This window comes from Canis lupus, chromosome X (genome assembly GCF_048164855.1).
Source record: "Canis lupus baileyi chromosome X, mCanLup2.hap1, whole genome shotgun sequence".
Classification (NCBI taxonomy): Eukaryota; Metazoa; Chordata; class Mammalia; order Carnivora; family Canidae; genus Canis; species Canis lupus.
Genome location: NC_132876.1, coordinates 107,151,847 through 107,179,802, shown reverse-complemented (window position 1 = coordinate 107,179,802; position 27,956 = coordinate 107,151,847). Strand labels below are relative to the sequence as shown.

Sequence of the window (27,956 nt, the reverse complement as noted above, 5' to 3'; positions counted from 1 at the left end):
AAATATTCCTGGTCTGTTGCTAATGGTGCATTTTTCATTTTTAACCCCAAAGCTAGTTAGGTTTGAGTGTTATAGCAGTTTTGTTTTTGTCTTTGTTTTTTTTTTTTTTTTTTTTTTTTTTGTGGAGACTCTATGCCCAGCGTGGAGCCAAACATGGGGCTTGAACTCACAACCCTGATGTCGAGACCTGAGCTGAGATGGAGAGCCAGAAGCTTAACCACCTGAGCTACCCAGGTGCCTCGCTTTAGGAAAGCTTTAAGTTTAATTGGTTCCATTTATGAAACTGGCTCTCATTTACCTTTATGACAGTGTTTAAATCCCTAAGGGACAGATGTTGCTTCTCTTTACAAATGGGAAGACAAAGGCCAGAATTTTTTGGGCCAGGAATGCTCATGCTAGAGTCCATTTCTCAGGCTGGTTTTCCAGGGGATCTCCTTCATGAGATTGATATCTTTCTCTCCCTGAGACCCCATTCCCTGGAACCTTCCTTCTACTAGTGAAATCTTTATCTCATTACCTTGACTGGTCTAAAAAATAGATGCTCTGATATTTCTAGACTATAAATGCTTTCTTGCCTTTCCTTTTCTGTCTTGACCTCCCCTCTTGGCCAACTCTTGGTCTGTCAGGGGCTCTCAGTGAAAGTTATTTCCATTGGTGTCCAGAACCAAAAGCTCAGTGCTATAATTTCAGAAAGGGATAGAAACTTCTTAAACTCTGTCTGCATGTGTCTTGTCATTCTTATAACTTAAAAGGCCATTTATCTGGGCGTGTTGAATATGGTTACTGGTGCAGAGGTGGTCTGTACATTACACATTATCCATTTCATTTGGATTTATAAAAGTGAATAGTATTCATATAATAGAGTATTATTTTTCATCCCTCAAAAGATTATGATGGGGAAACATGGACTTTTTGAAGTCAGATGAGAACTAAATCAATCTGGGTTAAGAGACTGGTTTTGGCTCTGAAATGTCCTCAGGAGAGGACCTTGGGGAGACCTTCAAGACCGTTCTCAGCCTCAGCTCCCTGAGTGGTGACATGGAGATGATTTGTACCTACCTGGTGGAGTTGAGGTAAAATTTAAATCTGATGAAGAAGTGAAGCCTTTAACCCAGTACCTGGTCCGTAGTAAGGGTTCAGCAAAGAACATTACTTCTGTTATTATTAAAAATGTTATTTCTGTTGTTACTAATTCATCTTGGCTCTGAGATCTCCTCTTTGAAGTTGACCTTTTTTCACAAGGTTTTCTCTCCCTATCCCTTCCCATCCCATCCTCTACATTCTGCTAGTGTTTTTTTCTTCCCTCCCTTTTTCCATCCTTCTCTCCCTCCTATCCATCCTTTCCTCACTCCCTCCCTCCCTCCCTCCCTCCCTTTTGCATTTTGTTCTCCATATATGATCAACCATGAACTCCTTGAGGACAGGGATGTAATTTGTTAAACTATGTATCTCAGCTCCTGCTATACACAACAATGTGGATGAATTTCACAGGTGTACTGTTGAGTGAAGGAAGCCAGACACCAGGAGTATACACTTTTCTTGAAGCTCAAGAACAGGCAAAGCTAATTTGTGGAGATGAGGTTAGAAGAGTGGTTATCTTAGGGGTTTAGGGGTTGTTGACAGACAGGGCACCCAAAGGAACCTTCTGGGTGTTTATAAATGTCTTAAATCTTGTCTTGGAGCTGCTAACACAGGCCTGTGTGTGCACTTAAAACTTGTTTTTCATTTGTCCACCTAATCTTTGTGTACTTTGTGTGTGTTACAGCTCAGTAAAAATGGAGAAAGGCGTTTTCCAATCTACAGCACTTATTTAGCGACTTTAATCATCCCATAAAAGACTGGCTATTGAGTGGATGTTACGGTGAAAAACGTGGTCAGTCTTAATCACCATAGGACTATGGCCAAATTTTAAGGCAGTCGTAACATACATTTTGAAAAACACAGTGGATGTCATAATGGGAGTTTGTGCTGTTATTCACAGCACTGCTCGAATCTTCACCTGGCTGTTACAGAAAATACAAAAAGTAGGGATAGCAGGACTTGTTATTGGGGACCGTTTGTGCAGGTAGCATGGCGGGTAACAAAAGAGAGTGGGGTGATGCAGTCCTGTCAGAGTGGTGAAAACCCTCATTTTTTTAAAAAATATTTTATTTATTTATTCATGAGAGACACACACACACACATACAGAGAGAGAGATAGAGAGAGAGAGAGAGAGAGGCAGAGACACAGACAGAGGGAGAAGCAGGCTCCATGCAGGGAGCCCGACGTGGGACTCGATCCTGGGACTCCAGGATCAGGCCCTGGGCTGAAGGTGGCGCTAAACCGCCGGGCCCCCTGGGGATCCCAACACTCATTTTTAAATCGAGTGTCTACTGCTTCCACCTCCCTCTTCTCTCTCCCTCCCCTTGTCCTTTCATCAGTCCTGCTTTGCAGCGAAATCCACGAGTCTAATAGATGCTACTGACGATTGTGCAGCAGCTCTGCCAGATGGCATTTGAATCTTGGGTGTTCTTTGAAAAATGAAAAGACCAAACACATGCACAAATAAATGAAGGTTGAATTAATCTTTATAATTAAATGGAATATTACCCTGCTATGACTGATTTTAGCTTTCAAGCTGAAATTGCATGCTAATTTTTCAGTGAACTGTAATTGTATTAACGTGGCTTTTTAGATGCTTCGAAGTACTTAAAATAGATTTTTGCCAAGTTACTGAGAGAAAAGTTATTAGAACTTTTAATCTAAACATCTCTGAGATCTTGAGGGTATATTCGTATCCTGACTTGGAGGTGCAAAGCATTTTCCAGTGGCCGGTTAATTGTCTGCCCTTGTTATCTGGGGATTTAGGTGGCACTGGCCGGAAATTAGGTAGAACTGCAAGTGCCTGAGGCATGTTCAGAAATCGTTGGGAAAGATCATGGTGTTTTCTTCATAAAGTACTGCCGTGAGCATGATAGTGGTGACCGCTAGGGAGATGCCTAAGGAATCCTGAAGGACTGGATGGATAATACAATGTCAGGGGTTCTCAGAGGTGGGTCTGGAAGCCTTGGTAAGTACCACATCTAGGGCATCTAGCAGTCTAGCACGAACTTGAGAGAGTCCCCTACCACACTGGTTCTTAACCCAGGGTGATATTGTACCCCCAGGGAACGTTTGTCAAGGTCTGGGGACATCTATGGTCATAACTACGAAGTGGAGGTGGGGAGAGTTACTGATATCTACTAGATTGAGAGCAGGGATGCTGCTAAACATCCCACACAGGACAGGACCCCACAAATGAGAATAGTTTGGCCCAAATGTCATTGGTGCCCAGGTTGAGAAACCCTGCCTTCTGGTCGCACTGATTCCTGGTTGCAACCCAGAAATATTGTGACTTAGTAGGTCTGAGGTGGGTCCATGAATTTGTATTTGTAACAGGCTGCCAAGTTCTGCTGCTGCTGCTGCCAGTCCAAGGACCCAGCCTTGTAAGAAGCCGTGTTGCAGGGCTGCAGTGTTGAGGGAATGAGCCATATGTATGGACATTGGCCCTATAGCATCCCCCTCTTATAGAAAAACTACATGACAATTCACATTGGTCTAATTTAATTGTTCCTTAAGGTTATCTCATTTGATCTTTGCTCCCACATTATGAGGGAGGTGCTTGAAAAGTTTTTTACTCTGGTGAAAAATGGTTTATGTCCAAGGCAAACCTTAATGGAAAGAATGACCACAAATTCCCCCTCAGTTGAACTGTTGATGAAAGAATAGGATATGTTTATTTAAGTTAATCTGCAGTTTGCCTCCCATTTAAATAAGTAATTCAACAATTGAAGGAGGATTAAATAGCTGATTAAATTTACCCGAGAAATGTTCAGGTGTTAGGGACTAGATGTTGCATGTGCATTTCTAAGTCCCTTGATCTTGACATTTGAAAATAATTTTTAATAATTTATTTGCATTTTTCTTCGGTTTTTCCATGATATTAGCTCCTGCTTTGGGTTAATATTTTTTATGCTGGCTCTGTTTTGAAATTCAAGCATCTACCTGAACAAAAGATGAAGCATTATAAGTTGAGTCACATGTTTATATCGTGATGAAACTGTCCAAAACTAACACTTTGTCCCTTATTTTCCCTTACTGTCTTTACTGTTTTGAAAAATCTGGGAACCTGTTATCTTGAAGAGGTGTTGGCAAACTACTACAGCCACAAGTCAAATGGGAAGTATTTTAGGCTCTGCAGGCCCTGCAGTCTCTTTTGTGGTTATTCGGCTCCGCAGGTACAGCATGGCAGTGGACAGAGACAAATAAATAAGCTCAGCTGTTGTAGAGGAGGAACTTTTCCTCTACCCTTTGGGGCCCAGTATTTGGGGGCCTGAGAATTAAACTAACAAAAGGCAGGTCAGCAAGAAAAAAAGACAAAGTTTATTCCCTTAAGTAGCTGGGAGCTTACAGAAAGTGTAGCTCAAAATGTAGTTCAAAACGCCATTGACAATTTAGGGCTTATATACCATCTGAACAAGGGGAGTGGGTTAGGATTTCAAGGAACAGTAAATGATAGGAAATGACTGAGAAATATATGGGGGAAACTAATGGAAAGTAAAGTTTGTTTTAGTAAGGTCTATTTATGTGATTTCTTATCTCTGGTTAGGGGAGTCATTCCTCTGGTATAGGAAGCCTCCATTGAAGGGGATTTATGACCATGGAATTCTTTTAGATGGCTCTGCTTTTAGGCAAGTAAGGGACGTGCAGAGAAAGCCTCTTCTATCTGTTGAGTCTCAAATGCCTTCAGTTCAAAATAATTCTTAGGACTTGGTGGCATATTCTGGGCCCCTTCACTGGGTTCCAGTTAAACTATTTACAAAAACAGGTGGTGGACTGCTTTTGGCCTGTGGGCTCTAGTTTGCCGACCTGATGTAGAGCCCTGTATGAGAGAGACAGAGAAAAATCTCATTTACTTTAGCCCATATAAAAGCCTAACTACAATATACGATTATTCCAGCTCTTGGGCTTTTATCATCTTGGCAAATGGATTTAGCTAATTGAGACTTAGGATATTCCTTTGAGAAGATCTAGCAGCTGTTCTATTTATAAAAAGTTTTTGAGCATCTTACTATATGTGATTGAAAGTACAGAAAGACATTGATTTTTTTAAATTATATGATCTAGTTACTCTCCTATTCAGTTTTATTTATTTATTTAAAAAATTTTTTTATTAGAGTTCAATTTGCCAACATATAGCATAACACCCAGTGCTCATCCCACCAAGTGCTCCCCTCATTGCCCATCACCCAGTCACCCCAACCCCCCGCCCACTTCCCCTTCCACTACCCCTTGTTCGTTTCCCAGAGTTAGGTGTCTCTCATGTTTTGTCACCCTCACTGATATTTTCACTCATTTTCTCTCCTTTCCCTTTATTCCCTTTCACTAATTTTTATATTCCCCAAATGAATGAGACCATATAATGTTTGTCCTTCTCTGATTGACTTATTTCACTCAGCATCATACCCTCCAGTTCCATCCACGTCGAAGCAAATGGTGGGTATTTGTCGTTTCTAATGGCTGAGGAATATTCCATTGTATACATAGACCACAGCTTCTTTATCCATTCATCTTTCCATGGACACCGAGGCTCCTTCCACAGTTTGGCTACTGTGGACATTGCTGCTAGAAACATTGGGGTGCAGGTGTCCCGGTGTTTCACTGCATCTGTATCTTTGGGGTAAATCCCCAGCAGTGCAATTGCTGGGTCGTAGGGCAGATCTATTTTTAACTCTTTGAGGAGCCTCCACACAGTTTTCCAGAGTGGCTGCCCCAGTTCACATTCCCACCAACAGTGCAAGAGGGTTCCCCTTTCTCCACATCCTCTCCAACATGTGTTGCTTCCTGTCTTGTCCATTTTCCCCATTCTCACTGGTGTGAGGTGGTATCTCATTGTGGTTTTGATTTGTATTTCCCTGATGGCCAGTGATGTGGAGCATTTTCTCATGTGCTTGTTGGCCATGTCCATGTCTTCCTCTGTGAGATTTCTATTCATGTCTTTTGCCCATTTCATGATTGGATTGTTTGTTTCTTCGCTGTTGAGTTTAATAAGTTCTTTATAGATCTTGGATACTAGCCCTTTATCTGATATGTCATTTGCAAATATCTTCTCCCATTCTGTAGGTTGTCTTTTAGTTTTGTGGACTGTTTCTTTTAAAAGGAGTACATGAGACTTGAGTCTGTTTTTAAGGCACTATTGCACCTACCTACCCTGAGGGGGAGATGTTGTTGTATGGATTAATGATAGGATGGTTTTGGGTTCTTAACTCTGTTGCTGTTCCCTGCTCCATTTATTTACTAAGAAAACCCAAATGTTGGTTTCTTTCTTTTCTTTCTTTTTTTTTTTTTGGTTTCTTTCTTTAACTCTGTTGCGTGTGGTGCTCATCCAAGTGAGAGGACCATCCCAAAGACACCGGGGAAATATTTAGTGCCAGTTTGGCTAAATTACAGCTTACCCATGCCTGTGTAGTTTCCTTTTTTCAGACTGGAAAAACTGCCCACCTCCAAGATACATGGAGTTGGTGTTGTCAAGAAAAGAAGAGGGATGGATGGAGCTGGTTTGTGATTTGGAATGCTGCCTAGAATGTTGTCCGTGTTTGGCGAGAAATGGGGATTGTCTGCTATACTAGGACATTACTCAGGCAGGATTTAGGATGGAAGAGCTGAAATCTGAGCATTCCTGTCTTCCAGCTCTTGTAAAATCACAACTGTGACTTACACTCATAAAGCCCTCTGATTCATGGGGGCGCTTAATTCATCCTCCACACCAGCATGATGCATGAGCCTGTGAACCACACCCAAAAGCAATTTGCAGAATTAAAGTTTTCCATGACTTGTAATAAATCAGTGCCATTCTTACTGAGAAGATAAAATTTGATTTTTCAGATAAATGCATTGTTATTATTTGTGGGATCCAGATAGCCCTAGAGGATATTAAAGCCTGTTCCCCAGGCTAATTTTCATCAATACCATCAGCTCTGCTTAGGATCGTATCTCCAGCCAAGGCATCTACACTAGTCAATCATTTGTTTGGTATTATGAAAACTGCCATTGTTTTGAAGGATAGTGTAATTCATGTACAGTCTCCTGAACTTTCAGATGCTTAAAGCTCAGAATTTGGATTGATGTTTAATAGTTATTACAGAACTCATCAGAGAAAATGAGGCCTCAGTGTGATGAAGCCTGACTGAAGCTTTCAAAGCCATTGCAAGCTTAAGAAAGTCATGCTATAAATTGTTTGTAGAAGGGCAATTGATCATCAGTTTTCTTTTTTTCTTATGTTGGTTAAATAATAAAAAAGAAAAAATATGCTAAGAGACTTAACTAGGTAGCAGAAACACAAAGCTGTTTAATTAAGTGATTAAAGTGATTCCTTTGATGTAATACATGCAAGACATTTGAGAATTTACCTGACTCTCCTAAACAGCCAAGTCACTGGGGGATTAAAACAAATGAGCTTTCCATCTTGCTTTCTGCCAATCAGTTTAAGACTAAGTGGCTTTGAAAATTCAGGAATAAAGCCGTCATCATAACCAGACTTCAAATCAGTTTGGTCATCTGTGTCAAAATTAGATGCTGTTTCACTGCCACAGCCAAATAAGGGAAAATTATGTTTGGTTCCCTGCTTCCCACCAGCACTATCAAGTCGTAGTGTACCTTGTGGAAGATTCTGAGAAGGAGGGGTGACTTGAGTGTTGAAGTCACATTGTGTTTTAAATTTCTGAAGCTCCTTGTTTCCTTTTTTCTTTTTGTTCTTTTTTTTAAGATTTTACTTATTTATTCACGAGAGACACACAGAAAGAGAGAGAGAGGCACAGACACAGGCAGAGGGAGAAGCAGGCTCCACACAGGGAGCCCGACGCAGGACTTGATCCTGGGTCTCCAGGATCACACCCTGGGCTGAAGGCAGCGCTAAACCGCTAAGCCACCCAGGCTGCCCTGCTCCTTGTTTTCTGAGTTCATTTGTGGTAGTTATTCTCTCTCTTTCAATGTAATAATTCTCACTTTATGAACTCTCTGTTGTCTCTATAGAATTAATTGTAATTTTTTAGAGCTCTAGCCTTAAGACTTTAGGGCAGGGAATAAACTCCTAAGCAATTAAGATTTGTTGTATGTATATGTTAGTGTTAGAACAAAACCAAACCAAAAAGCAGCTAAAAATGCTTGCACATGCGCATACATGCTCACTCCCCTGCATCATTCAGCATGAATCAATCAATTTGGCAAGCATTGTTGAACACTTACTGTGTATTAGGCCTTGTGCCACCAATTGAGGCAACTCAATGAACAACCCATTCTCAATGAATTATCTACATCAGCCTAGCAAACTACGTATGGCTTTTGGGCTGTATTTCACATGCTGCTTATTTTTGTATGGCCCACAAGCTAAGAGTGGGTTTATCAGTTTTAAATGGTTTAAAGAAATAAAAAAGAATATATCATGATATGTAAAAGTTATATGAGATTCAAATTTTAGTGTCATAGTAAAGTCGGATTGGAACACAGACACAGCCATTCATTTATGTTATCTACAGCTGCTTTCCTAGGTACAACAGCAGAGTTGGGTTACAACAGCAGAGTTGGGTAGTTGCATTAAAGACCATATGGCTGGCAAAGCTGAGAATATTTACTATGTGGTCATTTACAGAGAAAGTTTGCTCACCCTTGATCTAGGTGATGCAACCAACTTTTCCTTTCCTGGTTCTTTAATTATTAAAATATGTCTGTCAACTCTTTCTTTCATTGTATTTGTATTAGAAGTAAACGTATCCACATTTTACAGATGAGAAAACAGAGATTCAGAAAATTAAGGCACTGCTGTTAGTTTCTACTAGCAGTAATGGCAAGTTATCATATAATGTTTTTCCTCAGTTTACTTTATACAAAGTGAGACTGTGGACCAAGTATTTAAAATACACTTTATATATTTTTATGTTCCTTTAGCTAAGGAAAATCCTGAGCTTAGAAGTGCTTTCTCAATAAGTATTTGTTAATTGATTGGAATACCTTATATTAAAACAATTTTGGTTATCAAATCAATTCCAATGGATTTTATAGTATTTTAAAAAAGATTTTATTTGTTTGAGAGAGAGCACACAGAGAGTACAAGCAGAGGGAACAAGAGGCAGAGGGAGAAGGAGAAGCAGACTCCCTGCTGAGCAAGGAGTCTGCCTCAGGGCTTGATCCCAGGACCCTAGGATCATGACCTAAGCCAAAGGCAGATGCTTAACCAACTGAGCCACCCAGACACCCCAATTCCAATAGATTTTAAACATTGGTCCATTTTCTAGAAAGTTTCCTAGGTTCTCACAAAGTCTCTTTTATCCTCCACTTTTTTTCATTGATGGTAAGATTCATTAATATGGAAATGTGCCTTGATATTAGCAGCATTAAATGATGTTCTTGGTCATGTGTTAACCTGTAACCTTTCATATTTTCTAATAATTTATTGACATTGGTCAGAGTGGGTTTATCAACCACCTTATTCATTATATGGATCAATATTTATTGAGCATCGATCACTTGCTATGTGCCTGCCATTGTGTTGCATGTGGGGAACACAATGGTGATTACATGTAATAGGCCATTGGCTTAATTTGAGTAATAGCAGAAAGAAGGTTCTCTCAGCTATAAAGACCTCCTTTATAATTGGATTTATCCCTTTGGTTAATGAACTACTCTTTTAAATACAGATATTTCTGCAAGGTTAATACATTAGATTGCTATTAGTCACTCACATTTTATTATAAATTAGCTTAAGGCCCAAGTGACAGCTAATGGATTAGCTGCCTTGAGGGAATAATGGTTTTGATGGATGAAGAGGGAAGGGGGAGATGACTTTGGAGCCAGTGTATTGCTAGGAAAAGGCACCTTGGGTATGATCAGGGAACAAGTGGTATGAACACCCCCAGCGCCTGCTAGGTGTTGGGAGGAGTAGATACAGGAAAAAGAAAGGAAGGGAAGGCAGAAACCAATATGACAAATACGAAAGGTGGCCTTTTTCTTTGATCTTTTCTAGAATTAGCTTTTACAGTGGTTCTTGTGTCCATTTTCTGAGGTTTGCAAATAGTGGTCCTTTAAAGAGTCCTTGGACCTTTTTGGAGGGGTGAATAGCCTGGGTTCTCCTGGCTCATGCTTAGAGTTGGGCTTTGCTTGGGCAGTCTTCCACCATGCCCCAAGAATCTCATGGGAACATCTGTCTCCACATTGATCACAGGGTTGCTTCAGCAGCCCTTCTCTCTCATCACTTTGTGTGGCCCCAAAGAGTAACATTCTTCCACAAGGGAGTTTTAGGCATTTGGTTAAGGGTGTAATCTGGCCTGAACTTACTTAAAAGACCCTCTACACAGGCACGTGACAGTAACTCCAAATCCTTGGAAGAAGTAGTCATGTTTCTATTTTCTCTGTGTAGTCTGCAGTCAGCATTTCTTCATCATATTCTCATCAGGCATAAGAAAGTGCGTTACATGCTGTGTCATTCTGAATCCCTATGTCATTCTGAATCCTCACACGACCCTCTAAACTAGGTACTATATTTTTCTCAGACTGCATCTGATGAAAAAGGATGCTATATTAGAATTACATTCAGCTACAGCTAATGGAAAACATGATATATAATGCCTTCAGTAAGGGGTTTGCTTTCCTCCTGTCATGGAGGGGAAAGGGAGGCAGTTCAGGGCTGATACGAGGGGCTCCACATGCCATCAGCTCCTCATTCCTGCATCTTTAGCATGGAGATTTATTTCTCGTTTGGTGCCTTGTGGGTACAAGGTGCCTGCTCTACCTCTGGCATTGAGTCAGCATTATAGGAGAGAAGAAGAGGAAAAGCTAAAGTAGTTCTTGCTTTGGGGCACTTTGGCCCTTGGGGGCCATGTGGAAATAACTGGAGACAATTTTGGTTGTCCAGACTTGGGCTTGAGTGTTTTTCTGGCAACTGGTGTGTAGAAGAAACCAAAGATGCCACTCAACAGCCTACAGTCTACAGAACACTTCCCACAACAACAGTTACCTGGTCCAGAATGTCCACAGTGCAGAGATTGAGAAGCCCTGGACTAAGGGCAGAAAGCATATGCCAGCCAAATATGTCCTTTCTAAAACATGGATTCCTGGAAGTGGAACAGGGAGTTTCTTATATGCCATTGGCCAGACTCCTTCCATCGCCAGTCCTAGTTGGAAAGGAAGCTGGGTGATGCAGCTTTTTCATTTGCTCCATTGTCACCCTGAGCAGAATTGGAGTCTGATACTAAAGAGAAAGAAAGGAGGATGGATCCTGAGTAGACAGTAGGCAGTATTTGCTTCAGAAAAGTAAGTACTTCGCCCAAGGTCACAGAGGTAATGAAGATCAGCAGTGGCTCGAGCCTCTTCCCTTGAGGAAGGAGGTTTGGTTGTCATGTGCAGTCCCTTTCCTGAAGTTTGTGTGAATAAGAGATGGAGATGCATGCAGCGGTTACAGAAAACTCTGGAGTTCTTAATCAGCCACAAGCAGCCTAGGAAATATTTCTTGCAGAACATAGTATGCAGTCTGTTACCTGTTGATGCCACTCTTCTCTCAGTATTTGCCGTGGGACTTGCCTTTCCTTCTTGTCCCTGTAACCAGCCCATGGGGTAATTAATTCCAGGCCTGTCTCACCAATTCTTTTACCCTTCAACAAGCCACCAAACTCTTGGTGCTTCTCTCATTTCGTTCATGAGAAGTTAAAAAGTGATGCAATCACTATCTGCCTTAAAGGGTGCATTAGAGTTCATGCAGGTAAGTGAATGCCCTTCTAAGTGTATCAAGTAGGAAGACGTTTAATACGGGGAATCAGAGGTTTATGCAATCATTGGGAGGGTGGGAGAATGAAGGGCACCCCCCCCACCCCGTGAACTGCTGCCCGCATACAAAAGGGATCTTCTCAGAAGACTGCCTGGCAGCTGCTGGCAGCTCGGTCTGCTGTCTGCATATGCCTCTGTGTCTGCCTGTAGCTGCCAATGGCAAGCGAATAAATGGTGTCTCCTCTTCTCCCTCTCCAGTCTCCTGTGAGTGCTTCTCATTGACAGATTCAGACCTGGAGCCAGGCCCCTGGGGATTTCTGGAGATGGCATTCTGAAGCTTCTTCAGGGAAGAATGTAGAATGGCGTGGGGTGGGATGATGTGGAATTGACAACAGACCGTCTGACAGAAGGACCACTTGAGTTTGAATGGAGGCATATGTACAGGGCACATTTGGGGAAGAGGAGCACTGTTTGACGTTGGCAGTGTTGCTACTAGTATTATTACCTTATCCTATCCATGTGTCCTTGGGAGATGAATTAGGGCTTCTTTGTATCTCTCTTCTGGCTCTCTTCAAGTCATGGTATGGCTAAATAAATAATAAAAGAGGATTCAGTGACCTGTATGTACAGTGTAGAAGGTAATACATTCTGTGAAGTTCCATCGTGCAGTGGGGGTCCCAGAGCGTGAGGTTTGAAAAACAATGCATAATTCATCAGAATGCTCCAGAAAGGCCGGTGTTCAGAAAACAACTGGGGATGACTCAGCTTATATATTTCTTCGTTTGGGGGGTAACTATCTGGAGCTCTTTATTTGCTCTGTGTTATGCGGGTGACTTGGGTTAGCTCATAAAATATGACGAGGAATTAAGTACAATAAGGGAAATGATACATCAGTCTTGAAACAAGGTAACTTAGAGACTTAGGAGGTATTCAGGTGTTGGGGGAGAGTCCTAAGTGCTAGTTATCTGTTATCTAGGTCACATCAGGCTTTCACTGTAACTTGCAGGGTTTTGAAGGCAGAATTTGATCTGTGCTATATTTGAGTCTGGAACAGCAAAACCCATTATGACTGTGTCCTACGGCACTTGTAAAATCCTCTCTGAGTCTTGAGTTTCAGGTTTATGCTGATACTTAATATTTGCATTATCTCAACGAAGATAAGGAAAATGCACTAGCTTGTTCTATTTATTTATTGGGTGAGGAAAATTGAAAGGGTCTAAAGGAAAAAACTCGTTACCAAGAGCAGGTCCCTGGTTTTGCTGTGCTGGAATAAAACTGATGTGTTTGGGGTTGCCTGGGTGTCTTCTGTTGGGGCTTCCTGAAGGCCAAGCTGGAGGTGAGGATGTGTGTGCAGGTTGCTTAGGATTTGTTCAGCAAGTGTTCCCAAGAGAGCCCAGGCAGGGAACAGGGGAGGCCAGCCAGGGAAGGGTAAGAGACAGGCGAGGGTGAGAGTTCTGGGGAAGCCATAGACAAGAGCAGTCAGGGGAATTCTGGAGTGCAAAGTAGACCTCATAGTTTGTCCTTAATTGAGGCCGAGGAGGGGAGTTTTCCGACTCTGCTGCAGTGGGTCATTGGCTGAAGGCTGCTGGTATGGGTAGGGGTGGGGATGGGATCGAAGGCAAACACCCAGGAACTATTTCGTGCCAGCAAGGGGCTCCAGTAACCCTAGAGCAGGCCTTCTAAGAGTCTCAAGCACCGGCCATTAGAAAAGAAAAAGAACATTAGATGCTGGGGAAGGCTGTACAGAAGCAATAAAGGGGATCCTGGCTTGTGAGGTGGGTGGGGGTAGGCAGATCCTCCCTACCATGCACTTATTCTTTGAGTAAGCCACTCTTTTGTTTTTATGAAACCCAGAATCTGGGGAGAGGAAAGAGACTCTTTTTCATATGGAACCATGAAGTTGCTCTAGAGCAAGAGTTAGCACACGTTTTCTGTAAAGGGCCGGATAGTAATTGTTGGAGGTTTTGGGGCCACAGGGTTTCGGTTCCCACTCCTTAACTCTGCCATTGTGGTGCAAAAGCAGCCATAGATGACCTGCAACTGAGTGGTCTTGGCTGTGTTCCAGTACGAATGTTACAGAAACGGAGGTGGGGTGGGGAAGAGAGGGGACAGTAGATTTGGCTCAGGAGCCATAGTTGGCCAGGCCCTGCTATGCAAGCTAAGCTCCCGTGTACCCCTCCATTCCCTTTGTGCTACAGAACACAGGGAGTCATCAGTCTGTCAAAAGGATGGTTATGGCACATCTAAGTTTGTCTGGACCCCCTACTTCCAATCTTTCTGGCATTCTGGCCATCATTCTCAAGGTTATATGATAATCTTGCTGAAGGGTGACTCATCTCATTTCACTTGTGCTAAAGACATTTCATTCTCTCCTCTCTGTAAAATAAAATACAGACTCTCCGCATGGCATTCAGGAATTCCCTAGGAACTGGCCCAAACCAGTTTTCCTATGTTGTTCTCTGCTCTCCCTTCCTCATGCTAGAATTTCTAGCGCAGCTACAGCAAGCTACTACCCTCCCTGGGCCATGACCTTCATTTGCTGCTCCCTGGTTTTGCACTTGTGCTCCCCTGCAACGTCCTTCCTCTCACCTCTGCGTGTGGAAATCCCAGCCATCCTCTAAGACTCCGTTTGGTCACTTATGTTAAATATTTTTCTCATGAGGAATTAGTCTCTGCGGTGGAATTTGATAACCATATCGTCTTTCTTTTGAAACATTTTCTTTTGTTTATTTTTACTGTATATTGTTTGCTACACTCACTGTATTGTAAATATATTGAGGGCAGGGACTAAATTAAAAAAAATTTGTGTTTTTTTTTTCACAGTGGGTTGCATATACTAGGCACTCTGTAAAGAGAGTTTTCAGATGAGCATTGTGTCCTATGTTGTGTGATTATTAACGATACAAGTACTGATGTCGTTTTTCTCTTTCCTTTTTATAGGCAAGAGCTGTTTTGGCAAAAGTTGGCTATCCTGAGTTCATAATGAATGATACTTATGTTAATGAAGACCTCAAAGCAGTAAGTGCTAAATATACTGTATTTTTGGTTTTTGGCAACTTTTACTGGCCTCGTGTCTTTCAACTAGCCCAAGTGCAAGCACTTAAACCAGGTAGTGCCAGAAAGCAGCAACTTTTGATTCATCCCTTGGCTAGATAGGAGCCTCAGTATGCCAGGCGTATCACAAGATTTAGAGAAGATTCAAAATAAAGGAAGTGTCAGAAAGAAGGCATAGCTGAGTGGGTGCCATAAAGCAAATGGACCTACATTTGGTGTGATTTAATCATAAAGGAAAGAATTAAGCAAACTGAGTACTTTACAATTAGTGGGCATGTTCTAATGTAAAACGCATGATGTTTGTTGTTACACATTCTTTATGTGCTTCATTCATATTAAATGACTAGTAATAAATCTGCCTGCTGGGAGTTAACTTCATTTAACTTTATGAGTGTTTTGGCAGATTAAATGCACATACATATGAGTCTATAATTTATTGTGAGTTGGACTGTATATTTGCAGTAAGTTACTGATGGAGGAATAGCAATAATTCTTTTGTATTCTAATATTTGGGGGCATGTATTTTTCAGTAGATACATTCATTATAGGCCTTTCTAATCACAGCCACTGTTACTTCCTTTCCTACAAATAGTTCTAATAAAAAACTTTTCTTCCTCACAGAACCTCCTGTTTTTACCATTCACTACATTTTTTTTTGAAAAAGTGGTTTCTTAGAGTTTAATAAGGAAAGTTCTGAGGTGTAGGTCTTTCCTAAAATTGTGGTTTGACAAGTCACACATCTAAAAGCAGTCCTAGCTTTGTAGACGAACATTAGAGTTTTATAATGTTATTCAAAAGAGAGAGAAAGCTTTAATTACAGAGTTTCTCCATGAGGCTCCAAGATACAGCCTTCCAAAGTATTGCTCCAGTTGTTCTGTAGGGAAAATAATTTTGCTTTAACCCATCTTGTATGTTTCGATGCTGAAAAATCTCAGTATTATTATGATTATTAAAAATATCGAAAAAAAACCCCAAAAATATATCGACACACTTGACACATTAAGTATATTATATTGTAAGCCCCACAGTAATCCTCTGAAGTAAATGGTGGTTATCCCCATTTTTCAGAAAAGGATGTAGAGACTCAAGGATGTTAAGTGATTTCCTCAGTGTCCTGCAGAGTGCCAGAGCCAGCACTGAAATCTGAGCCCAGAAAGTTCTCCCTGTAATCAGAGAAGGGGTTCTGCAAGGTCCTTGTCAGGTACCTACCTAGGAGGAAGAGCAGTGAGTTTGAAGAGTTGGTGGGGGCTGCTTTCCCAGAGCTGGTCCGAAGGGGAGAAAAGGGGAGGGGAAGCCATATTGTCAAGCAGTTAAGAACACAGGCCTTAGAGTGCTTCTTCCTCTTCCACTTACTAGTTGTCTGATCTTGTGCACGATTAGTTGCTTCCCTTGGGTTGTTGGGTGTTGGTTTAGAAGCTCCTCAGGAGCTCCCTGGGGGTAATCTGGAACCATTCCCTGTACTTAGAGAGCAGGGAGAGACTGGAGAAAGGAGCAGACCACTCTGGGGTGGTAGGTGGTGGGTTTCATAAGCCAAGGGAACTTCATACAAAGTCAGCAAGATGAGTGGATCCCTCCTTGCACCTGCCTACCAGATTTTAAAAGTTTGTATAGAGGCCATAACTAAATTCTGTCATGTATACCATGCAGGTGTGCTCAACACCACATCCCTGTCTCAGGGCTGTGTCCTTGGGGCAGCCCCTGGGATCGAGAAAGGCAAGCAGAACCTGCATTCCCAGGAGAGGGGGTGGGGGGCCTCTAGTTGCTCAGGTCCAGCTCACAGGTTGAGTTGTAGTCAAGTCTTCAAAGACCTTCCCAAACACTGGGTGCTAGAAATAATAATAAGCAAGTCTCGGTATTGTCAGGGAGGATTAAATGATAGTATGTAAATGTAAAAGCACCTAGCATAATGTTCAGGCACATAAGTAGGTTCCCTGTGAGTGGTAGTTGTTAACTTTGTAGATCACTATGAGCACCGTTGCTGCTGAGAAGAGCATCACCAGCACAGAATGCCTTGGAAGGGGAGCCTGGATGAGCCTGGCAACTATTCCAAGTCAAGGATGCAGATGAGAAGGTGCGAGAGGCATTTTGGTGTTGTGGTTCTGAACACGGACCCTGGGATCAAGGCGCCTGGAGTTAAATCCTTAGGCTGCCATTTTCTGGCTGTGTGACCTAGTGTAGGTTATATAGCTTCTCTGTGCCTCAGATTCCTCATGTTAGAATGAAGCTGAGAAGGATAATCCCTCCCTTATAAGGCTGCTGTGAAGATCAGATAAGTTAACATGTTTAGCATGTTTAAAACCTACCCTGGCACGCAGTAAGCGCAATATAAGCATCAGTTATGACATCTTCAATTTGTATGTACTATAGATTATTTTGGCGTGGAAAAGTCATTATGAATTGCCTCATGCAGGATCCAGGTGCCCTAAATTGATTTAAAAGGCTGTACGGATGGAACAGTCTCAAGCTTTAATCAAATAGGATAGCATTCAGGGCTCACTCACAACATTGAGTTGATCAGGTTTCGTTGGCAGTCTGCTCTTGTCTAAAGTGAGTGCCCAAAATGTACATACTCGCTGAATGCAGTATCTTTTGTGAGAAGAAGCCAGATGCCAGGCAGCCTGCAGTATTAGGTAGGTTTCCTTGTTTCTCCAAGGTCTGAACTGAAGCCATTACACACCAGAATTTTTAGGCACTTTTGTCAAGAAATGGCTTTTGTTTGACTCACTGCCAGAGCAGACACAGTTGCACCCAAGAGTTTGTAACAGTTTTCAAAAAACAGACGGTGAAAAAACATCCCAATACTGACATAAAAATACATTTGTATTCAGAAATAGATAGAAAAAAATGAATAAAACCCAACCTGAATGTAGGTAAAGGATGCTTGATGTGATAGACAGTAATAGTGTCGCCAAGGTGAACAGCAGTAGGATTAAAGTGTTCCTGGCATACAATAAGGCTGTGTTTTCAGTTTTGAGAAACATGTAGATAAGGACTACTATAGGGTCTGTGAGAAATTTCTGGTAATACAAGCTCTGAGCACGAGAGGCTGTTAGAAATGACAAACAGCTTACTTTATTTGACACAAGTGAAGATATGCTTCATCAGGCAGAAAGGCAAAAGGAAAGAGGATAGAGATTAGGTGACGGATCAGATGAAGGTCAAGGAGAAAGGCTGAAGACTGAAGTTGGGCTCATGTGGAGACAAAGGCAAATGGAAAAGAACTTGGAGGCAAATGTGAAGAATTAGAGAAGAAACCTGACCCCCACCCCAGATTGACAAGGTAAACCGAGATACCTGGCCAAGTATTTCTGAACAACAATCTTACTTCAGTCTTTGAAAAGAGCAGGGAGAGAGGAAATGCCCTTTATGTCAAGCGCTGGTAGCATGCGGGAGAGCCTGCTGGTTGGCTTAAACATATAGGCATCAGTCCATTTTCAGATTAGCCTTTCAAAGTGTTCCTTCACTGGTCCTTGATGAAAATAGACTCAAGATCAAATTGATGCCAGTTGTAGAAAGGTTGCTGTATTAATCGGGAAGGCCAGAAGGGCACTAGGTATTTCAGAGAGGGGAGATTTAATAGGAAGAGGAGCTAAAGATTCTTCTAGAATCGTTGTCGGAAGAAAGAGGAGAGAGAATGAAAGTGAACAAACACAGCATCCTTTCCCTTCCTGCCACCTGCTGGTTTCCCCCAGTGCCTCCCAGCGCCTCCTGTTGGCAGGAAGCCAACTGGCACTCAGGCCTGGGAAATCAAGTTTTCAGATTCCCAGCCCCATCATTCTAGAACAGAGTAAAAGGGTGGGCATGTAGCCGAGAGACAGTGGGTAAATAACCAGCTCCCCTAGGTATTTCATTCTTGTGAAAGCCAATGGAGAATTGGAGTAAGAGTGAAGTCAGAGTCCCAGCTGGCCTCTATTTACTTAGGAGAATTGGATCTGGGTACTTTTTCACAGAAGATCAATGTTTCTGGTGAGTGATAAACACATACATACATATCGATACGCATGTAGAGATATTCAGACATGTGAACCTGCATGATATTATCTGAGGTGGGTCTTGGTCTGCTCTAGCCAGTGGAGTGTGTGTGTGTGTGTGTGTGTGTGTGTGTGTGTGTGTATCAGTGACAGAGAGTGCTACTGCCACTGTGCAAGAGTGAGATGATATTTAGCTCATATGCCCCAGAAAAACAGGTTGCTAAAATATTGAAGCAATTCTGTTCAATAGGTAAAGAAACAAAATAGAACATTGCCCTAAGTTCTATCAAGTTATCTCTGACCACCATGGCTCAGAAGAGCCAAGAGTGGGCGCTGGAGGGGAGTGCCCTGGTACCTACCAGCCTTGAGCCAATCTTCCGTAACCCCCACACACTAGCCTGCATCTTGAGTGTCCCCTTCACAAGAGGAGACCGAGTCCTCCCCTCTCTCCATGTGGTAGCTGCAGGGCACCTGGTTCCTTGGTGGCATGCTAGCTGGCACTTCTCAGAGTCACCCTGAGGTGGCTGCTTGTGGGTACTGCCTCATCCACAGTGTACCCTATATGTAAGTTGTTAAGCATTTTGAACATTGTCTCTGTGTAGGTGTGTATATATGTATACACACATAATACTTATGGACAAAGCTGTCTAAATGCAGCAATCTTGCATATTACTTTGCTATAAATAAGAGAAAACATAAGTATAAAATCTGAATTTCATTAAGTTTTTAGAAAATTCTGTGGGTGCCTAACATAAAATCTGTCTTGAAGATATTTGGATATATCTCTGAGTATCTTGAGATGGATTTAACTTAAAAAGTGTTCTAGAATCTATTCATCCTGTTGGCTCCTGTAGTGTCTTATCAACATGTACCTATCCTACCGAGAAGCTGAACTCATTTCCTTGTTCTGCCCTCACTACGTGTTCCTCACCTTCAAGGGGTGGTAACAGCTTTATCCCTTTTGTCTGTGACACTTGATGCTTGGTACCCCGGATTGGATTTCCAGGAAGAGAAATTCAGATTCTCCTGAATTTTAGGATCTGGAGAGCCACTCTTAGGAAATGACACAAGAGCCCCAATTAGTTTCCCAAAGACCGCCCAATAGAAAACTCAGGAGACGTAATGGTCAACCTGACCGACCTATGTTTTTTTTTTTTTAATTTTTATTTATTTATGATAGTCAGAGAGAGAGAGAGAGAGAGAGAGAGAGAGAGGCAGAGACACAGGCAGAGGGAGAAGCAGGCTCCATGCACTGGGAGCCCGACGTGGGATTCGATCCTGAGTCTCCAGGATCACGCCCTGGGCCAAAGGCAGGCGCCAAACCGCTGCGCCACCAGGGATCCCCCGACCTATGTTTTCACCAGTAATGGATAGCACAAGAGGCATCTGAGCAAATCTTTGTCCCTTGCAGAGTTTAAACATTTTTGTTTTGAAGATTGCAAGTGCTTTTCAAATATTCGTGTGCATTTGTCCTTGTTGCTCTCTCTCTCTACGAGCGGAACTTTCCCAGGGGTAGCTAGGTTTCATATTTGTTTCCCCTTTCACTCAAGGGCCTGTTGAAATATGTATACCTATCAAAGTATTATCACCTGGTGGAAGATTTGGGAACTGGAGAAAAGGAATGAGAAAGCACCCATAATATTGGTACCGGAACATAATAATACATGCTTTTGTTGCCACATGTTATTTTGTCTTTCTGTTTTTGCATTGCTGAGATTGATGCTTCTGGGTAATTTTGTATGCTGAGCTTTACCATTAACCCTTTGTTTTGGCCTTGTCTTCCCTAGCCTAATTAGCATTATTTTAACAGCTGCATGATGTTAAGTAAACTGTTTAATCACTTATTTCATCACCTATTTAATCACTGCCTCTTCCACTCTTTAATTCTTACCTTCGTCTCCTCATTCCCTGTACTGTTTCTGTTCAATCACCAGTTTTCTTATTAGGACCAAGGAGAACATTGAAATTAGGAGCCTCTTGATTTGAACGATATGGCTTTGGCAAGTTACATAATCTCTTCAGCTCTCTCCCCCATCTGTCATTTGGGGGTAACAGGCTGGCCCTTCCCTTCCCCCAAACACTGAACCTGTGTCACAGGAAAAAGTAAAATTTTGTCCCCCTCTACCTCTACCCCTTTATTTATTTCCATTAAATGAATGGAATAGTTCAGTTAAACTAGGCCAAGAAATAGCAAATATTCTGTTTAATTATTAAAGCAATTTAAAAATTATCCTAAATTTAGATAAGCTGTTGGCAAATTGTAATTACTTGCCTCTGAGTTTTGCTCCCCATGATTATTTTTATGGCAATGATAAAACCTTATTTATTTTACTGTTTTTATTTGTTATTATTATTATTTTTTTACTTGGGGCTCTCCTTTTTTAGGAAATTTTTTGGATGGCGTTCCATTTAATGTCTGTAGAATAACCTGAATATCAAGGTTTCGGGTTTTTTCCCAAAAGGAACAGGAAAGTATCCCAATTAGTCAACTCTTCCAAAAGTAACAACTGACCCCACTGATGTTACCAAAAAGAAAAGTTAGTATTTTTGAAGGGAATTCCTTTGAGAGAATTTCCCAGAAAGTGGTGTGAACCCAAGAGCCTATCTGAATTTTTCATCAGTTACAATCATATTCTGAAGGTCCTGGCAGAGCTGTCTTGGGACCAAGAGCTAAAAAAAGGCTAAGGGTTGAAAAGCGGACACATCTTTTAACTGCATGACCCAGGGATGCATTAGGATGCTGGTTAAGGTTGCTTGTGAAAACAAGGAGCTTACTCTCTTTCCTCTGAGGTTGAGTATAAACTTCTATTTTTAAATACAATTAATTGTAAGATTTTATTTTGAAGTACCTCAAACATTGGGAAAGTATGTAAAGTCCTTTTTCGAACATCTCTAGCTTTCACAAATACTAAATGTTGCTGTGTTAGCTTTATGATGCACATATCCATCTGAAATGGATGGAGAAAGTAGATACACTGGAAACTCATCTGATAATCTGCCTTGACCTAATGTCCTTTCTTCCTGCCTGCCTCCTTCCCTATGAATAAACACTATCTGGAATTCAGTGTTTGTTATTCCCATGCATTTCTTTATGCTTTTGCTCTATAGGTACATATCCATAAACAACATACAGTATCATTTCACATGATTTACAACTTTAAATTTGCTCATACGTACCACTTGCCTTATTCACTCAGCATTGCTTTTGAGATTATTTCACGTTCATGCCTATATACCATTCTTTTAACCTGCTGTGTTGTTTTCCATCATGGGACTGTACCACAATTTATTTATCAGCCACCCCCCACTAAGAAGCTTGAAGGAGGGACAACTTAAAGTCATATCTTTATAACTGGTTGGTCAACACCAAAATGCCAGGAATCGATACTTTCCTGCCTGCCTTTCTCCCTGTGCTTTTAGTTATTTTGCTCCTTCCCTTATATTTTGGCCTGATCCCTTGGAAAGAGCAAGATGAATCATTAACAAAAGTTACTCTGCAGACATACTGAGTATCCACTGGATGTTAGGGAAGAGATAAATGTGAGCGGGGGGTTGGCCGACAAATAGGTGACTGTCAAATCTATAACCAACAAATTGTGTGTGTATATTCAGAATGTATAAAGTAATGCCTGTGGATTTCACATACATGCATTTGTTATATTTTAATTTTTGCTTTTAAAAGAGTATGGTTTAAACTTACCAAGAAATTATGCCTAGTAAGAATTTGATTACTCTGGGTTATTTGCTTATTCAAACATGTATTTTTCTTATTTTATTTGCCACAGTAATACATTTTCAGATCAAAGAATTAGACATCACTACGTACCATTGCTTTTACTGTTGCACAGATATTATTTACAGTATTTAGGTTAAGTACTGCTAGTTTTGTAGATTGATGCCTATAGGAACAAAGTGTTTGCCGTTCTCCTTCCAAAAAAGGAAAAGAACTCAAGAATCATTTATGTCTGTTTCCCTATTTTAATACACAAATTGTCATGACGTATCAACTTTCTGTTTTTCTATGCAAGCTGTAATCTATGATTTGCCTCTGTAATTTCATTAATTTTTAGAGACCAGAGAATTTTTTTGAGTGGTATTAGACAAATTCTGTTAATAATGAAATAATTCTAGTGACTCCATTGTGCTTAGCGGGGGAAATAAGTCTCTGAATCACTTTCATTGTTTTCCCTTCATGAACAAATGCTGATTACATTAAATTGGATTTTAACATTTGACTAAATCATCATGTATAAGCTAAATGAGGTTTTAGCTGACTAAACTGAATGTTATTAGAAGAACCTATGTGACAAATAAATAAAGTACACATTTTATAAAAGATCAAGGACTCATGTGAGCCAAGAAATTTCAAACCTAAGAGAATAAGTCCTGCAAAGGTTGAAGTAGATTTTTCAATTATAAAGCAAATGAAATGCATCATAAATTACTACAGCTTCTCTTGTTTTTTTTTTTTTGTTTGTTTTTTGTTTTTTTTTTTTTAACTGTGATGCAGAAATAATCATATCGATTTGGGGGCTTTTTATTTTAAAAGAAAATCACTGAGATCAAATTTCATGGCTCTGTGGATACTGGGTTAACTGGTGACCGCTAAGAGGTGTCCTGAGGAGTGCAGCTTCTCCTTTGGTTGCTCATTTGTGTGCTGAAGGCTTTTTTCATAGCCCTCTTCTGTCTGCACTTAGAACAATGATGGTTGTGGTTTGTTTTATTCAGATCAAGTTTTCAGAATCTGACTACTTCGGCAATGTCCTGCAAACCCGCAAGTATTTAGCACAGTCTGATTTCTTCTGGCTGCGAAAAGCGGTTCCAAAAACAGAGTGAGTAAAAACAACAACAACAAAAACCCAAAAATGAAAAGAAATAGATATGCTGGTGGGTAGTGAAGTCTCATTAGGTCAAATTTTGTAATTCCCCTCTGGTCAGAGTAGCTGGCTGGCCAGTTACCTGGGTTTGGCCAAACCCATGTTAGGTTTTGATAACTCTTCTTTCAGGTATCATATGAATCAGTTCTTCATTCTAAGAATGGCTGCCCCACTCCTGGCACCAAAACGTTGCAAGGAGGCTTATTAGGATGCATACGTTCAAGTCATTTCTAGATGTAGTTATGAATATATGTATATGGAAAACAAATTTCCCTAGAATTTCACACTCAGGTAGAAACTTTCGAAGATCTTAAAAAAGAACAAATGCTTAAAAAATAAAGTATGGTTACAAATGTAGAAGTAACTGTATAATTTAAAAGTAACTAGAAGATTGTGTCAAAGTAATAAATGTCAAAGAACTGATGGCTCCATTACTTTTCTCCCGTAGTGGTTATGATTTATTCTCCTTCTTCCCAGCTGCCCATAGGAACTATCCCTATAGGTAGGAAAGTTTCCCTAGGATCTTTTTGGGCCAGGGCCAGCCATGATTTCCTTCCCTAGCAAAATGTGTATGATGATGATACTGATAGCAGCTAACAAGGATTATGTTCACAGTGTGCCTGGAAGTGCTTCACCTGTTACCACTAATTTTATCCTCTCGTCATTTCTGTGAGGTGTAGGTGCTATTAATAAATAGCACCATCCCCATTTAACAAATGAATGAGAGGCTTACAATTGAGAAATTCTTCAGCTCACCTTTAGATTCCATTTTTAAAAATGTGATTCCTTGACAGTACACTAGATGCAGTGTTACATACAAGGTCTGGATTACTTTTTGCTCTGCCTGCTATTGACAGGGTTCTGCTGGGGCCCACCTCGCCCGTTTTTCTCCCTGTTCTCCAGATTGGATAATTTCTATTGCTCTGTCTTCACATTCATTGATCGTTTCTTCCGTATTCTCAAATTTGCTTTTGACCCATGTAACAAATTTTTCATTTTGGTTATTGTACTTTGCAATTTCAGAATTTCCATTTGGTTGTTTTTTAGTTTCTGTTTCTCTGTTGTGATTTTCTTTCTTTCTTCCTTGTTTCTTCCTTCCTTTTCCTCCCTCCCTCCCTCCCTCCTTCTTTTCCTCCTTTTTGTTGTTGAAAATGGCATTTTAGATAATATACTGTAGCAACTGTGGATTCTGATTTATTTTCTTGAGGCTTTTTAAAAAGCAACTTTCCTCCATTTAGACAGCAGAATCTCTCTCCCCCATAGGATGTGGCCAGGGATGTCTCTGCTCATTTTTTAAAATCTTATTTTTATTTTTTAGCCTGTCTTGCTCGCGGTTGCCCCTCTGTCTGCATAGCTTCGTGCTCGGCCAGGGACTGGGGCAGACCTTGGGGTCAAACACCTCGAGTGTGTAGGGCCTCTGCTCTCTGCCAGCTGATCTGTGTGCGGGCGGGGAAGACATTTCTCCATGGGCCTGGGAGTCTCCCCCATATACGTGCCTAGGGTCCCAGTCAGCCAGGCACGTGTAGAGAGCTTATCTCACCCTTCCTCGACTCCTCCATTTCCAAGATCTCCCCTTTACATTTCCAGCTCATCTCTCAGTCTTCCCAGTGGGAGCTGTAACTTCAAGCAAGCAGAGCTATGGGTATTCCTTGTTTGTTTTCCACCAAGTTTGCCACTTGTAGCTGACAGGGCTGCAGGTTTTCACCTCCCCTCCCAATTGAGCTCACCCCCTGTGGCAGCAAAGCTGCTGATTTTCCAGCCAGCCCTGCGTATCCTGATAAAACCAAGTTTTCACTGACCTGGCCCGGAAGGGAGGGGAATGGTCCCTGGTGAGAAGGCTACAGACTCCTGGTCTGCTTAATCCCAGGCTCTAGTGATTTTCCAAAATTAAACATTTTCAGTCTGTTGTTTGGCTTTGATGATCAGTTCCCAGGGCCCTAAAATGGTTGTTTGTTGATGATCTTGCCCAGTTTTCTACTTGATTGTTGTGAAAAGGATTTGCTAACTTTTTCATATCCTCCTAGCTGGAAGCCTGGATTCTGTGGCCCACTTTTTTTTTATGGCCCACTTTTTAACCTTGGCTTGATATTCTGGTCTCCAGATCTTTGGCTGGCTCTTTTTATGTTCTCTGGGTCTCTTGTTACTCTCCATTCCAACTCCCTGCTCTGTTCTAGACTCTAGAAATTCTCGGCCCTGTACCAGCCTTTGGCTTACACTGTGATTACTGCCTCTCCCTTTTACCCATGGCTCCCATCTGCCCTTTGCCCTTCTAACCTTCCTCTAACACACACTCGCAAAGTTAGTTACGTGTGCTTGACTTTAAGGAGTAGGCCGAAGGTGAGCTATTCCCCTGCCCCATCCCTGACCCCAATCAAAAGAACACAGAAGGCTAGAAGGTTTTCAAACTTCTTTGGAAATGCCAGATAACTGTGTTAAAGCTCTGTGTTCCCTGTCCGTGGTTCTCTGCTGTCATCACAGTATCTCTCAGCCCATTCCTTTCGCTTCATTCCTAACCTCAGTTATTCAATAGGAAGTTTAGATTTAGGGTTCTAAAAGTAGGTTCTTGAATCTGACGACTTCAGCAAACACTTTCCAATATCCTGATGAGCCATCTACATGTAGTATGATAGTCACAGATCTGTGTGAATCATCCTGTTGTTTCTCAGACCTACTTTACATCGTTTCAAACTCTTCTTGCAATTTGTAGAAAATTCAAGGTATTTTTGTCACTTGTATTTTTCAGAATTTTCAGGGTTTGGGCTTCTCAATATTAGAGGTGCTGTCAAGGTAATTCTTTAATTTCAAAATGTTTTTCATTTGGGTGCATAGCAAGGTGTGGGTTGCTAACTGAAAAATCCCTAAGTGTGTCCTCTTTAATATCATAAAATACTGATGGACTGTTAGGCCTAAGGGCCTTGACTATTTCTAATATTTTATTTATGCTTGGAAAAATGCTGGCTAACTTTGTGGGCTTAGGTGAACTGTGTGATTTTGTTTAGTTTTCTTCTCTGTCAAAATACTTCTTTCAGAAGGACATTAAATTGGTTAATGTTTCTGGAAAAGTTACCCAGGAATGAAAATCAGTGCAATAGTACTAATAATTTTCCTTAAAAAAATTATTTTAGAGAGAGCGTGCACACGTGCATGCAAGCAAGGGGGGGCAGAAGGAGGGAGGGAGGGAGAGAGAGAGAGAGAGAGAGAGAGAGAGAGAATCTCAAGCAGAGACCCCACCGAGCTCAGAGCCCAACCCAGGGCTTGATCTCACAACCCTGAGATCATGACCTGAGCCAAAATTGAGAGTTGGATGCTTAACTGACTGAGCCACTCAGATGCCCCTCAATAGTACTAATTCTTATTTCTTCAGATTATATATATATTCCAGAGATAGCAACATTAAAAAATTTAAGGTCCTCTTTGTGTCGTAAAGTGATAGGATAGTCAACTTTTTAAAAGAAATTTTGGGCCACTCCTTTTCAGGCATCGTAGGAAATTTTAGCTTCATGATATCCATTGGCTTTAATTCACATCTTTCGTTTTGAAAATTGATGAGTTAATCTAGTGGGAATGATTCTGGAGTAGCTCCACTACACTAGTTTACTTTGAATAGCACATCGTGATTATATTTCTATGAAGCCCTGAAATAACATTTTGCTTCTTTGTGGGTATAGGAGATAAATACCGTTTATCTTTCATTCTCATGGAATCCATTTCAGCTGAACTAATGTGCATTAAGAAGTTTCTAATGCACTGGGAAATGTTAGCAAGAATGGGATTAATTGGATGGTCATCCCTGAAGGTACACACTTAGGGTTAGTTCTAAGAATTGTCACTTCATCAGCTTGCTTAAAAATAGAGGATTTAGTCTATTGCTTGGCTTGAGTCAAAAATTTTTTCCCCTTAGGATCTCCTTTTTTATGGAAATGACTTTAAATCAGCTTCCCTATTAACTCACTCTCATTTGGTTGTGACCAAACATGTCTGGATCTTCTTTCTCTATCTTTTAAAAAATATGTAAAAAATATGGGGTGCCTAGGTGGCTCAGTTGGTTGAGTGGCTGACTCTTGATCCTGGCTCAGATTTGATCTCAGGGTCCTGGAATGAGCCCTGAGTCGGGCTCCATGCTCAGCAGGAAGTCTGCTTCAGGATTCTCTCTCCCTCTGCCCCTCCCCCTGCTCTCTCTCTCTCTCTAAAATAAATAAAAATAAATAAATATTTAAAAATATGTACAAATATAACAGATATCTAACACAAATTATGGTTTTGCCCATTATTTTTATTTGC

General features: G+C 41.2%; 1 protein-coding gene across 5 annotated transcripts in view; it reads left to right on the top strand.

Annotated features, from left to right (window-relative positions):
- Positions 1 to 27,956, top strand: part of PHEX (phosphate regulating endopeptidase X-linked) — a 210,125-nt gene that overhangs the window by 126,540 nt on the left and 55,629 nt on the right. For all 5 annotated transcript variants that reach the window (XM_072818317.1, XM_072818316.1, XM_072818315.1 and 2 more), the window contains 2 exons: positions 14,714 to 14,791; positions 23,527 to 23,630. In XM_072818317.1, the coding sequence (XP_072674418.1) occupies positions 14,714 to 14,791; positions 23,527 to 23,630 (182 nt within the window). The remainder of the gene's footprint in view (positions 1 to 14,713; positions 14,792 to 23,526; positions 23,631 to 27,956) is intronic.